The following is a 13,475-nucleotide window of genomic DNA, read 5'->3' as shown; positions in this document are numbered from 1 at the left end:
GTTCTTGCCCCAGCGTGCTGGGTTACACGTCTGGGGTTTGTGGGTTAAAACCAATTTTTCTTTGTACCATTGTATTTATTGTAATCTTTTTAGTCAATTGTAACTCTGACTTTTAGTCTCTCTTGAGTTGTGTTCATTTCTCCCTTTGGTTTACCTTTGAACCATCTCACACACACACACACGCACACACTGCAAACTTCCTCACGTTTCCAAGGCCTTTGCACCCCAACACTGCACTGGCTCTGGTCCCACCAGGCTGAGCTCTGGGACTGGGATGGCGCAGCTGGAGAGCGCAGGGACTGCGTGGGAAGGGAAGGAATTTTCCCAGTGCCACATCAAGTGTGGAGTTATCCAAACCTGCTGTTCCGTGTGGGTGGGGACTGTGCTGCTCAGTGCTCCTAAACTGGGGGCTGCCCCCAAAACCTTTCTGTTTGTGGCCAGGCTCCCCCTGAGCCCTCATCCCTGCATCCCTGCCCATCCCTCCTGCCCGGGGGAACCAGGTGCCCCTCACAGCCTCCTGTGCCCACAAAGGACTCTCTTTGCAGGTGTCACTGGGGGTGACAGAGCTGCCACCGCAGAGCCCCGCGGGCTGGGGATGCTGCCTGGAAGCAGCTGCAGCATCCTGGTGGTAATGAAATCCATCGGGAAAGCAGCCCCGGAGCAGCAGCAGCGGCGGCGTTTGGGAGCCAGATTTGCCGAGGGGATGTGACTCAACGTCTCGGAAGGAGTTGGGGGCGGTGGGGCGGTGGAGGACAGCGGTGACCCGGGGTGGGGACAGCACGGGAGGGGCTGGCAGCCACCTGCCTGCCCCTGGAGGAGCAGCATCCCCGTGGAGGGCTCCGCTCTCCGTTCTCCCTCCTCGGAGCGGTGTGATCCCTGCCGGGGGCCGGGACAGGAAAGGAGGCTCCTTGGGAAGCAGTTGTTGCTTCCTCACGCTGGGCCGTGGCAGGACCGGGGCCAGCGTTCCCAGCGTCACACCCTCTCCCAGCTGTTGCTCCCGCAGGGTCCTGCTGCCAAGAAAACCCTGGTGATGGATGTGGCCGGGACTCCTTCCCACTCCCCTCGCACTTAAAGCCGGCGGGAGCGGCCCCGTCCGTGCTTGCGCCTGGTCCTGCCGGCCCGGGATCCGCGTGGGAATGGGATGCCCCTGCCCTCCCGGGCACCCCGACCCGCCCCACACTGAGCGGCGGCACAGCCTGGCACTGCTCGAGGTACTTGGAAAGGTGACTGGAAGGCTCTGTGGGAGAATACTGGGAGCACTGGGGTGTGTTACTGGGGGGACTGGGAGTGTTTCTGCGCGAGTGGATGGGACGGGACCTGCGGCGGAGGAACAGGGCAGATCCACCCCGTGTGATTTCCCCCAATCCAGGACCACATTTCTCCTGAGGAGAAATTTATTATTCTGGGGAGTGAACTGCATTTCTCATTGCTGTGGGGTCACTGCTCTCCCCGGGCAGAGGGGCTGCACCCCACTGGGGACCTGCCACAGGTGTGGCACATCCTGCAGTGCCACTGGCACCAGCACCCTATGGCTCTGCTGCCCCATCCAGGGGTGCTGGGAGAGAGCGATCACAGAGTGCCAGTCACAAGCTGCCCCACTGGCACCCTAACCCTCATCCTCTGTGCAGACATCGGGGCTTTTTGGGTCTCTTCTCCTTTCCCTGCGCCGCCGATCCTGCACATCAGCACTTTTCCTCCTGATTCAGCCTCGGGGATGTTGCGACACAGCCCGTTGTGCAAAGTGGGCCCCGGCCCCAATTCCTCTTTCTTGGCTTCTGCGGGAGCTCAGCCACGTGTGCCAGGGGTCAGTGTCACCACCTGCACTGGATGTGGTGCCCCTGAGCTCCCTCAGGGTGTCACCCACTGGCTCCAGGTCACAACTGGGGGTGGTGGTTTTCCAATTGTGCCAGTGGCTCTGAGGAAACTGGGATTTCTCCCTTGCATGTGTGAAGGCAGAGAACTCGTGGGTGTTGGTGGTGGGGAGCAGGTGGGGGCTGTGTGGAAGGTGATGCTCCAGTGCAGGTGTGTGGTGCCAGCTTTTGGCCCAGGTGTTGGTATCTCCCTCTGGATGGGCTCAGGGCAGGGATTTGTGCCCATCCTGGCTCAGCCCATGACGGATCAACAGTTGCTCTGTACATGCCACCAGTAATTCCCACCTCCTCACAGGGCTGGGTTCAGCACAGCCCTTGGCTGGTGACCTTCTGTCCCGCTCTCAGTGCAAACCAGGACGGGCTGATTCATCCCTGGGAAAGTGCTGCTGGATCCCACCTCGGCCCAAATGGATGAACAGCTGGGAACAGGCAGAACCCGGCCAAGGCAGGGATGTGCTCCCTGAGTTCCATGCACCCCAGGGATGGCTTTGAGTGACTCCACTCCTGCATGTGCCAGGCCAGGAGCATCCCAGAAGTGGGACAAGGATATGGGGGGCCTGAGGAACAGGTGTGAGGGGCCTCCAGGGGTGGAAAACCTGAGAGAACCCTTTCACTGTGCTCACCCCTCATCAGGAGCAACAGGACCCCAGTGAGGGATGGCCAAACCTTTCCTGAGGGGTCCCACGGGGCTCCCAAGACACTGTGGGCAGCACAGGGTGGTGGATGGGACACGTCACTGAGGGCAGCCACTGCCACATCCCCTCTCTGTGTCCGAGTCCCACATCCTCCCACAGAGCTTCGCTTCCCCTTCCCAGGCTCTGCCCATCTCTGTGCCAAGCCGGTTTATCCCACCGGCTGCATTTCTTTTCCTCATCCTCCCATCCCCTGTGCATGTCCTTGGGATGAGAATCACCACAGCACCCCTGCCAGCTCCAGCTTGGAAGCCAAACGATCCAGTGCCAGTCCTGATGTGGTTATAGAAGGAACAGGGATGTCTAATCCAGCCTCCAGATGCTGAAAAATCCTTGGGGATTTATCCAGCTCAGGTAAACACCTCTGGATTTATGTATGTATTAATTCCTGTATCTTCACAGGAATTTGGGTGGAGGGTTTTGCAACCAGATGAGGTTTTTTGCTCCCCTGTTGTTATAAAGTGGATGTGGGACAGCTCAGGACAGTGGATGGTGGGGACCTCTGGCATCCCCCGTCCTCCACCCCAAACCCTGCATTTTCCCTAATTTTCCATAAAATCCCCACCTCTTTTGGAGCTGGGCTTTGCAGCCTGTGGAGATAGAAGCCCTCAGTGGTGGGAAAGCTGCAGGGAAGGGAGAGGAGCTGGGTGTGAATTTGGGAGGGGGTGATGTCCTTACAGTGTGGCAGTGTCACCTCAGTGGGGACAGGGAGAACAGGGGGCTTTTCTTTCCCGTGCTGATCAGCATTCAGCTGGGAATGCCAAACCCAGCTGCAAGGATGCTCCTGCAGATCCGGGGGACTTTCTCACTCGGGGGGGGAGGCTGAGCTCTCTGTCCCATCTGTCCCCCATCCCTCTCACGGTCACGTCCGTCCCTCCAGCAGACTTTTTTTTTCTTGCTTTCCTTGTTCTTTGTACCCTCAAAATCCGGAGTGATGTCCCCAAGGCTTTGTCCCCAATCCATGGTCAGGGAAGTGCTCCCTGTGCTGGTGGGATGGAGCAGGAAGGATGCTCCAAAAAAAGATTTATTGGTCTTTTTATTGCCTGAAAAGTGCAAGGAGAACCTTGGATTATTAGAAAAGAAAGAGAGGAGATGAAAGAAGTTTTATTATCTTGGAGGCTGAGTCATGAGAAGGAGCTCAGAAGTACAAACTGCCCTTTTTAAAGAAAATCTTTGCCTGTGTAGGTACAAATGCCCAAGATTTCCCCCTTTAACCCTCAGACCTTCCTAAGAACAGAATGGATGGAGCAAAAGGCTGGGATTTTACTAATGGGGTGGCTCTTGACCACACTTTGTGCCAGGGAGGGAGACACTCCTTTGCCTGGATCCTGCTGGGGTTTCACCCCGGCAAGAGCCTTTCATGACCCAAATTTTGAGGTTAAATGCCACTTTCTGGCTGGATTGGGGTGTGTTCCCCACATTGTGGCTGGGGGTATCCATGGAATCCATCCCGTCCCGTTCCATCCCGTCCTGTCCCGTCCCGTCCCGCACAGCCCGGCCGGCGCTGCCCAGATAAACACTGACTCATGTTATTCTGTCCCACCCTGGGCACAGCAGCTTTTTTAAGGCTGCATTTTCCAGCCATTCCTTTTTTTTCCCTGTGCTGTTCACACGGGCAGGGGCCAAAGCCTTAGCTGGGATGTGTGGAGCAGCTGGGGATGCAGAAGGCTGGGGGTCCTGGCTCGGTGCTGGTGAAGCAGGATGTGTCTGAGTGCCGTGGATGCAGGTAGGGATGAGGTTCCCACCACTCTCCGCCCTGGAGCAGAGCCCAGTGCCTCAATTTCCTCCGTGGGCACTGGCCGTGCCCCCCTCCTTTTGCCCTGGGGATCCCCAGCTTCTGGGGGAGCAGTGGGAGCTTCCAGCCTGGATCCTTGCCCGTGTTGGACCTACTGCTGCCTCTCCCATGGCATGTCCCCTGGCATCCTGCATCCTGGAGCAGGACAGATGGATCAGGGAAGGTGCCAGGGCTGGGAGTGTGGCCAGGAGCAGTTTTGGGGCAGGGCAGGGCTCGGGATTTTGCAGGGGTGAGGTCTAAGCTTCCTTTTGATGGGCTGGTGGTTGTTTTACACCTGGGGGAAAATCCCGGCTGGGGCTCCATCCCGGTGGGGAGTGGGATGCTGGTCAGGATCCGTCCCTGTGGCAGCTGTTGCCATGGCAATGGCTGGCTAAAATAAGGGGGAACGGCAGCTGGGTCCCCAGAGCTGCTTTCCCATTCCTTTTGGTTTCTTGTTCCCCTGAGACCTGGCAATTCCCGTGTGGAACTGGGAGCTGGATCCCGATAGGAATGTCTCTCCTGTGTAACCCTGGACTGGAATATCCAGGGGGACAGATGAAGGGATGGATGGATGGACGGGGTGGCTTCAGATGCCACCTTGGGATGGGGCTTGCATCCGTTTTCCCTAGAGCATGAGATCTGGCCCGTGGAATCCCTAGGGATGCTCGGGATCCAGCCTGCAGGGTGGGACAAGCTCAGCCAGAATCATCAGCCCCCACGAGACTGGGCCCAGCACTTGCCACATGTCCTCAGGGATGTCCCTGCCCTCCAGGGACATCCAGGGCTGCGTCAGGGCTCAATGGGGTCCGGGGGGACATGGAGGTTCTGTTTTGCTCCGTGCCCTTCCCCAGGGTCCTCAGCTGAGCGCCTGTGTGTTCTCCCAGACATGTGCCGGCAATTGGGCCGTGCCGGGGCCGTGCCGGGGATCGGGGCTCTACCGAGGCCGTGCCGGGGCTATACCGGGGCCGTGCCGGGGATCAGGGCCGTGCCGGGGCTGCGTGGGCGCTGCTGTGCCTCCCCCCAGGAGGAAGCGGCCGGGGGTCTGCGGTGAGCTCGGGAGAAGGAAGGGAAGTGCTCGGAGGAGAAACAGGCGGAGCAGCTGCCCGGGGGCGGCAGTGGCGAGCAGAGCCCACCCCGGCACCACCTGCTTCCCAGGGCATTGTTTGTGCCGTCCCTGGGTGTCCCCGCGGGTGCTCTGGGGGGACGGGCACTAACCCAGGCGCACCCCCAGTTTCCCCAGTGCTGCAGCCCCGGCACAGGCAGGTCCCTGCCCGGTTTTGTCGCATGATGTGGATAAAAGTGTGATGCACTTTGACAGCTCAGGCAGGACGTGATGTGCTCAAGATTTGCTCTGTTGGTTTGATTTGATTTTTTTGGTTTGATTTGATTTGCTTCTACTTTTTTTTTCCGCAACCCGCACCAGTTCCTCCAGTAAAAGCCGGGCGGGGGCAGGAGGGGGTGCTGGCACCCTGCCCATCCCTACAGATCCCGGTGCAGGGCTCTGGCACCGCCCGTGCCGGGGGTACCCCCTGCCTGAAGCCGAGCATCCCGTGCCCTCCCCGTGTCCCTGGCACGCGACTCCAGCCGAGTTCCCCCCGGTCCCCACTCACATCCGTCCCCCGCCCGTCTGGGCTGGCCGCGGAAGAGTTTTCGCCCAGAAAAGCTGGATTTGAACATTTTCTGCTGTTCTCTCCCCGCTTCCTGTTGCCTTCCCAAGAACAACATCCCTGACCTTATCCTCGGGATGCTGCCGATGTGCCGCCCGTCGGGAATGCGCGGCCGGGCTCGGCCCTCGCTGGGTACCAACACAAACACAGCTGCGGGAGTGACGGGCCCAGGGGCTATTTCGGGTAAATCCTGGGCTCGGTTTTTGTTGAGGTAGGAGGACAGAGATGAATAGAGCGACGAGAGAACAGTGGTTTTGGCTCGAGCTGGGAATTTTCAGCCCACAGAGCAGCAATGAAACACCCTTAGTATTATGTGGCCTTTTTTTTATTTATTTTCCAGACTTTGGGGTTTTTGGCAGTGAGAAATGAAGAGGTTTCATGCAGCTGCCTCTCTAAAATTTTGCTGGATGGTTTTCCAGGGGGTCTGGGCCCCTGGTGCCCATTCTGCCCCTGAGCTCCCTGGAGCCATCTGGAATGTTCATGGTGGGTTTGGCAGCTGCCTGCCTGCTGCTGTGGGGTTTGGGACCTGGAAACAAATCCATCATCCTCCAAATCCCATGGGGAAACAGAATCCTGATGTTCCTGTTGCTCTCCACCATCCTCATCCCAGCTGGAGGCTGGGGCCAACCTGCTGCCCCACCTGGTAGGGCAAAATAAACAGGGAATTTAAATAAATAACCTGTTAAATGGAGCTTTGGACAGTCTGAAAGTCATCAGACTCAGGAATTTAAAAGAATAATGAAGAGGAGATTTCATGTTAAAAATCTGTAAGTGGACACAGTGGGAAGAGGATCCTGTGAAATGCAGGGATTGCTCCTGCCCACCTGGAGCAGGGGCACAAAGTTGGGTCAGGGTGACTGTGGTGGTGAGGGAGGGTGTCCAACCCTGGGGGTCCCTCACTCACACCAGAGGTGTGGTGGAAATGGGGACATTTTTGGGGTTTCTCCAGGGTGCTAGAGCATGTTCTGGGAGCTTTGGAGCTCTCTGGGTGGTGGGAAGGGACAGGACAGGGTGGGGTGGGATGGGATGTGATGCAATGGGGTGTGGTGGGATGGGATGCAATGAGGTGGGTTGGGATATGAGGCAATGGGGTGGGGTGGGATGGTTGTGGGTTCTGGGCTCTCCCACCTTTCTGTGGCTCTGCCTTTGGGAAGGGATTGACCTGAAAGCTGCTGGTCCATAAAGCAGCGACTCATTACCCAGGAACATTAACATTAGGAGTCAGTTCTGCTGATTCTGTTCCTTCCATCGGATCATCAACTTTAATTCATCTCTTGACCATCAAGGGTTTGCTGGGACAAGGCCCCCTTCCAGCTCCAAATAATTCCCAAGCTTTACACTAAACCCTCACTTATTCTGGCTGCTTTTCTGGAGCTCAGCGAGGGGGGAGGTGCTGGGGTGGGATTTAACCCCCTGGCCAGGAACTTTGCAACAGCAATGGCAGGAAGGAACAGGAGGAGAAGCCCAGGGAGAAACAATAGGCTCCAACACAAACACCAGGGGGGTTCAAAGCAGGGCTGGTGGGAGGGTGACGTGCTGGGACCTTGGAGGTGAAATGCCTTGGGAACAGGGAGAATCCCTGGGTGGGCAGAGCCTCCTCCCTCCTCTGGGACCCATCCAGGTGGGGCACCCTGTGCTGGGGCTCACACAGGCCCTGCTCCTCATGCCAGGCTTGCTCAGGTTTGGTGGCTTTTGGCTTTAACTCACTGTGATGGTTCACAGGGGGTGGTTGAACCCATTGCACGAGGGCTCCATGTGACCACTGGAGTCCAGAGTAGGACGATGGCAAACAACATTGTTGGTTATCACACTTAACATTTTAAAACACACAGGACACTGATTTAATCAGAAAAATAACCCTCTGAGGGTCCAGGATGCAAAATAGATAATGCAGATGATGCACCTCTTTGTTTTTATTTATTATGTCTTTATTTATAGTGATGTGGCTGTGGGTTCGACTATTCATTCTCTGTGTGCTCCTACTGATGCTGCTCCCACTGGGAGTCTGTGCTGAGTGTACACTACAGGATTTCTGTCCTGGTTATCCCAAAAGCTGCAGGGATCAGGACAGGACCCCAAATTCACCAGACTAGTGACAAGGAGGTTCCCCAGACCAGCACAGCCCCCCAGGGGAGGCTGCACAGGGTTAAAGCACAGCAGAGCCTCTTTCCTCCCTTGAATCCACATCCGAGGGTGAATGGCCTTTGTTTGATCTTGGCTTTAATGTTACAGCTCAGCCCCTGAGCCTGTGTGGAGGGAACTGCCTTCGTGCCGTGGGACACTGACCTGGTGCCCCTTCCCCATCCTGCTGGAGCGCGGCCACCACACCGGGGAGGAGGTGAGAGGGGAGAGGTGGGAGGGTGCCTGGGGCCACCAGGGCGAGTGGGGAGCTGCCCACTGGATATTCAGTCCAATTTGCTGCACACTCAGGGGAAAAATTACAGAAGAGCCATAATGTGTTGCAGATTGGAAGGTCTCAAAGCTGATAGAGCTGTTAATAAGCATATCCTGGTTTCTCCCCTGGAAGTAGGTGGGTAACAGACATTTGCTGCAGGATGAGGCTGCAGCCACATCCTGGTGGAGATGAGGGGCTGAATCACGTCCTGACATCTCATGGTTGAGGGGTGGGAACTCGGTGAGGAGCTGCAGGAACATCCTTCTGTGGGGCCAGTTGGGGAGTCCCCATGGGTGTGCTCTGCCCCTTTGTTCCCTATCCCCTCTTGCCCACTGCTGGGGGCTGCTGTCCCTCCTGCTGCGATTGACACCTTGTGTTTGCCCAGCAGAGAAACACCATCAGCTGGAGACCCCAGGGCTGCCCAGGCTGGGATTTATCCAGATAATGGCATTTTCCAATTTGTCCAATTACTTGGATGACATTGATAACTACAGTGACTACCAGGATTACACCTACGAGGATGTGAGCAGTGTGTGGGTAGACCCATCCCACGACCCGACAGACATTGCAAGGATCATCTCTGTCATCATCTACACCGTGTCCTGCGTGTTGGGCATCCTGGGGAACGGCCTGGTCATCGCCATCATAACCCTGAAGATGAAGAAGTCGGTCAATGCCATTTGGTTCCTCAACTTGGCTGTGGCCGATTTCCTCTTCAACATCTTCCTGCCCATAAACATCACGTACACGGCCATGCGCTACAACTGGATCTTCGGCACGGTCATGTGCAAGCTCAACTCCTTCCTCCTCATCCTCAACATGTACACGAGTGTCCTGCTGCTCACCACCATCAGCATCGACCGCTACGTGTCCGTGGTGTTCCCGGTCTGGTCCCAGAACCACCGCTCCACCAACCTGGCGTATTTGGTCTGTTTGGTCATCTGGACCTTCGGCATCCTCATGAGCTGCCCCTCCCTCGTTTTCCGAGACACGGCACAAGCCCGAAATTCCGTGATTTGTTTCAGCAACTTCTCCCTCTCCAGGAACAAGTCTTACCAAGCCCTGGCTCTGATGAGGCACCGCGCGGTGAACATCACCCGGTTCCTTGCCGGGTACATCCTGCCCATCACCATCACCACTTCCTGCTACATCGCCATCTTCTTCAATCTGCGTCGGAACCGCCTGGCCAAGTCCAAAAAGCCCTTCAAGATCATTGTCACCATTATAGTCACCTTCTTCCTTTGCTGGAGTCCCTACCACCTGCTGAACCTGCTGGAAACAGAGCCCAACGTGGTGCCGCGCTCCGTGTTCGAGGTCGGCATCCCCCTCACCACGGCCCTCGCCGCCTCTAACAGCTGCATGAACCCTGTCCTCTATGTCTTCATGGGCCAGGACTTCAAGAAGTTTAAGGTCACCATCCTTTCCAGACTGGTCAATGCCCTCAGTGAGGAGACAGGTCATTCCAGCATCGTTCATAGGAGCTTCTCCAAGATCTCTTCTATGACTGAGAAGGAGACGACAGTTCTCTAAACTCAACGTGGTGCCTGCAGAAGGGACACAGCCCCCTGGTATTGGCCATGCCCACCACTGGGATGGTGGCCACCCTTGTGGTGGTCCCTGGTGTGGGATGAGCATGGTCCAACACTGTCCTATAGCTTATTCCTTGACTGGTGTTGCTGCCTGGGGGCTGGAAGGGTTGAAGACCACCAGTGTGCACATGGAGAAGACACAACCACCCTTAAACTTTCTTTTTGATTGCAAAAATTGTTGCACCAAACTACTTAAGGAAACACTTCAGGGTGTTCCTGTGTAACCTTTGCACTGTCTGACCTGGGAAGGTGTTCCTGATGTTTCTGGACACATCATGATGGGATGGAGGATGTGTCTGGGAAGGCAACTCCCAAGATGGGTGCTGGGTGGACGTCTTCACAGGTGATGCCTTCTGTGTCCAAACTGTGACACTCCTTCTGTCCTGTGTCTGTGTTTGGCTCCTAGTGGTAAATCCTGAGGTATTTTGGTACTGGTGCACCATATCTGTCACTCTGGTGGGAGCACGTTGCACCCTGAGAGGCCCCGGGAGGGGACATCTTGTGGGCTTTGAATATCCCACCTCAAGGAACTGGGAAGTCTCAAATATCTTCAAGTGATCCAGACCCAGGGCGTGGGGATTGAGCTGGTGCACAGGGTCAACAACACGGAAAACTGGGAGAAAAAAGAGGGAAAGATAAATTTGAAGTGTCTTTTGAGCAACCCTCCCTTTGATGGGCACGTTCCACACGGTACATTTTGCAGAGTGGTTTGATGTTTGGGACCAGGAGTCCCAGTGCTTCCTGCCAAAGGGGCTGAGTGGCACCAGGGGACAGGTCCATGAGCAGGGAATGAGCTCCCAGAAAGAACCTGCTGTCCCCTCCTGCATCCAGGTGGCCCTGGGGACAGGCTCCATCGATGGCTGTTCCCTAGTGGGATGAGTTGGTCCTATGGGATGATTTTCTGTCTTCCAACCAGGAAGGAAACCTACCTGGGAGACTCTGTTGGCACACACCAATCTCTGGGGTGAAGGATGGGCCGAGCCCCTGCCTGTATCCAATTTCACACACAGTTAATTTGGGAGCTCCTTCTCCATTAGGGCTTCTTGCCTGTGACACCAGTGTCACAGTGATTTATGTGTTGGTTTCTCCGTGTCACCCACAGCCTCTCACTCCCAGGAGGGTGAGGGATCCCTGGAGCTGGAGAATTAATGGGAAATTACAGACCTCACTTGCTGGCTGCTGCTTTCACTACACAGGGGGCTCAGGACATCCAGCACCTCCTCCCAGGTGTCTCCATATCTCCTGGGAGTTGGGAATCAGCTGCTTCCCCAGGGAGCAGTTTCAAATTCCTGGCCTGCACCACATCCTGTGGTCAATCCCAGGGCTACTCCCAGGCCCAGACCACACATTTTTCCCCCCAAACCCAGTGCGTAATCCATAAACAGGGAAGATGCTGGAGCAGGGATGCTCCTCACTGATTTTGGTGGCTGGATTTTGCAAACCCATCTATTATCCCTGCAAAGAGCTTTCCAAAAAAAAAAAAAAAAAGCAGTGACTTGGTACTTAACCTGGGGTTAAATTATCAGTTTGGGAATCCCAAATTTCCCAGCTGTTTGAGTTTGTTCTTGTAGCTGTTTGTTTATTTAATAAAAATCCTGTTTGCCATTCAAATACCCCCAGTATGTGCTGAAGGTCATTCCATGGAGTGGGAAAGATCCCAAGGTTTTTCACTGAGCAGTCACTTCCTGGTGTGTATTCCCGATCCCTGATATTGAATTTGGAATTGTCAAAGCATTCAGGAGCAGAGGGAGTGCAGGGATGGGCTTGGAGTCCCCGACAGGGGTGAGGAGCTCTGAGCCTCCTGGATGGAGCTCTCCCAAAGATATTCCCCACAGGATTCCCCTGAAAAGACCAAACGGATCTTCAGGGGGAAAAATTGCATCTGTGTAAAAAGCAGTTGGAAGAGCATCATTTCCCTGTGCCCACATATGGCTCCAAACCCCCAAGCCATGTCTCCCACCCTGTTCCCTGTCAGATCCCACCTGGAAAACACTCTGTTATTATGGATTGAGTGAGGGATTATTGATGCCAGCACTGAGCTGGTCCCTGTGTAGGATCCCTGCGGGATCTGCCTCCATCCTGCCCATGGGGGCTGGTCCCCATCACCCCCTGCACCCCACAGCCCCCACAGATCCCCCTGACCTTGGGGCTGTTTTGGGGGACAGGGTAAGAGGGATGGGATTGGCTCCTGCTTCCCAATGCGCTCCAGGTGCTCTATCCCAACACCAGCACTGCTGCTCCATCCCCTCCCACTGCTGCCTCTCCCCATTCTGGCAGGGTTTGGGAAAAAAACCACTGAATTTTTACAGCTGGACCCTGTAACCTGTCAGGTTTGGAATGATCCTTGGAATAACGAAAAACCCCCAGGGAATATCAGTGATTCCTGTTCCCATCTCACCCACTGACCACAGCAAAGAGATCATGCAGGGAGCATTAAAAATGTGTATTTATATGTTTATAAAATAGAAAGAGGGAAAAAATATTCCTCCTGAAACTCCAGCAGCACGAGCCTCTTCAGGCTGGTTTTTCTTCCCTTTTTGGCAGAGTTGCAAAGAAAAGCAGCTCAATATTATCCCAATTCCTCACCCAACACATCCCAAACCTGCCTCATCCTTCTCCCTGCCCTCTCCCACCCCTCAAGCCTGGGGCTGGCTCTCATTCCATGTGAGGAATTGCTCTGGAATACTCCAATCCCATTTCTTTGGAGCACATTACCGTCCTTAATGACAGCTCTTCTTCACTTGGTGTCACAGCCCTGGAATAAAGCTGTGCTTTCCCTCACCCATAAATCACTCCTTTATTTGGAGCTGGAATTAAATTTAAAAAAATAAAAAAAAGAAAAAAAGAATAAACATGTTCCCCTCTCCCTTTCCTCAGGGCCAGGCAGGTTGGAGCCATGTTTAATATTCAGCTGTAAATCTGAGGGAAAACAGCAAAGCTGATAAATAAACCTGTTGGGTTTGTGAGGGATGGATGTTGCTGCTCTCACATTTATGACACATCTCTCCGTTAAGGGGCTTTTGTTGAAAAGCTGCTGAGGGGTTGATTTCCCTCTCATTTAAACACAGCAGGAACCTCCTGGGATTTAATTTGGGAAGGGGACCCCCTTCTCCTGAGCTGCCCCCAGCACTGTTTGCTTTGGTGGGATCATTGCCCAGAACCCCCTAAATTCACCCCAAAGGGGCTTCCACTGCATTTGGGGGGGGAGGGACCCCAAACTTGAGCATCAGTTCCAGCAGCATCTCCTCCCCCCCAGGGACCACTGAGCTCCAAACCCACCTGGAACTGGGTGAAATGCAGGTGGTTTTGGTGCAAACACCGTTGTGGGCACTGCTGGGCACGGTTGGGGGAAATGCAGGAGGTTTTGGTGCAGCCGCTGTTGCCACAGCAACCCATCGAGCCCGGGGGAAGGATGTGCAGCCTCCACAGGACCGGGAGACAGGGAAGCATTCCCAGGGATGAGAAATCGCCGAAAATAGAGGATTTT

At 55.3% G+C, this 13,475-nt stretch overlaps 1 protein-coding gene across 4 annotated transcripts; it reads left to right on the top strand.

The window, feature by feature from the left end:
* The first annotated feature begins 1,000 nt into the window (after positions 1-1,000).
* Positions 1,001-11,684, top strand: CMKLR1 (chemerin chemokine-like receptor 1). 4 transcript variants are annotated; one of them, XM_071571972.1, is made up of 3 exons: positions 1,001-1,211; positions 8,237-8,342; positions 8,788-11,684. In XM_071571972.1, exon 3 carries the CDS (start codon positions 8,844-8,846, stop codon positions 9,927-9,929), a length of 1,086 nt encoding a protein of 361 aa, XP_071428073.1. In that variant the 5' UTR covers positions 1,001-1,211; positions 8,237-8,342; positions 8,788-8,843; the 3' UTR covers positions 9,930-11,684. The 4 variants fall into 4 exon arrangements, with proteins under 4 accessions (XP_071428073.1, XP_071428077.1, XP_071428074.1 ...); XM_071571976.1 differs by having other exon boundaries at positions 8,785-11,684; XM_071571973.1 differs by lacking the exon at positions 1,001-1,211 and adding an exon at positions 2,708-2,917.
* Positions 11,685-13,475: the final 1,791 nt, after the last annotated feature.

This window comes from Pithys albifrons, chromosome 17 (genome assembly GCF_047495875.1).
Source record: "Pithys albifrons albifrons isolate INPA30051 chromosome 17, PitAlb_v1, whole genome shotgun sequence".
NCBI classification, from domain to species: Eukaryota; Metazoa; Chordata; class Aves; order Passeriformes; family Thamnophilidae; genus Pithys; species Pithys albifrons.
Note: the sequence above shows the minus strand (reverse complement) of the source record. Positions and strands in the feature narration are given on the sequence as shown.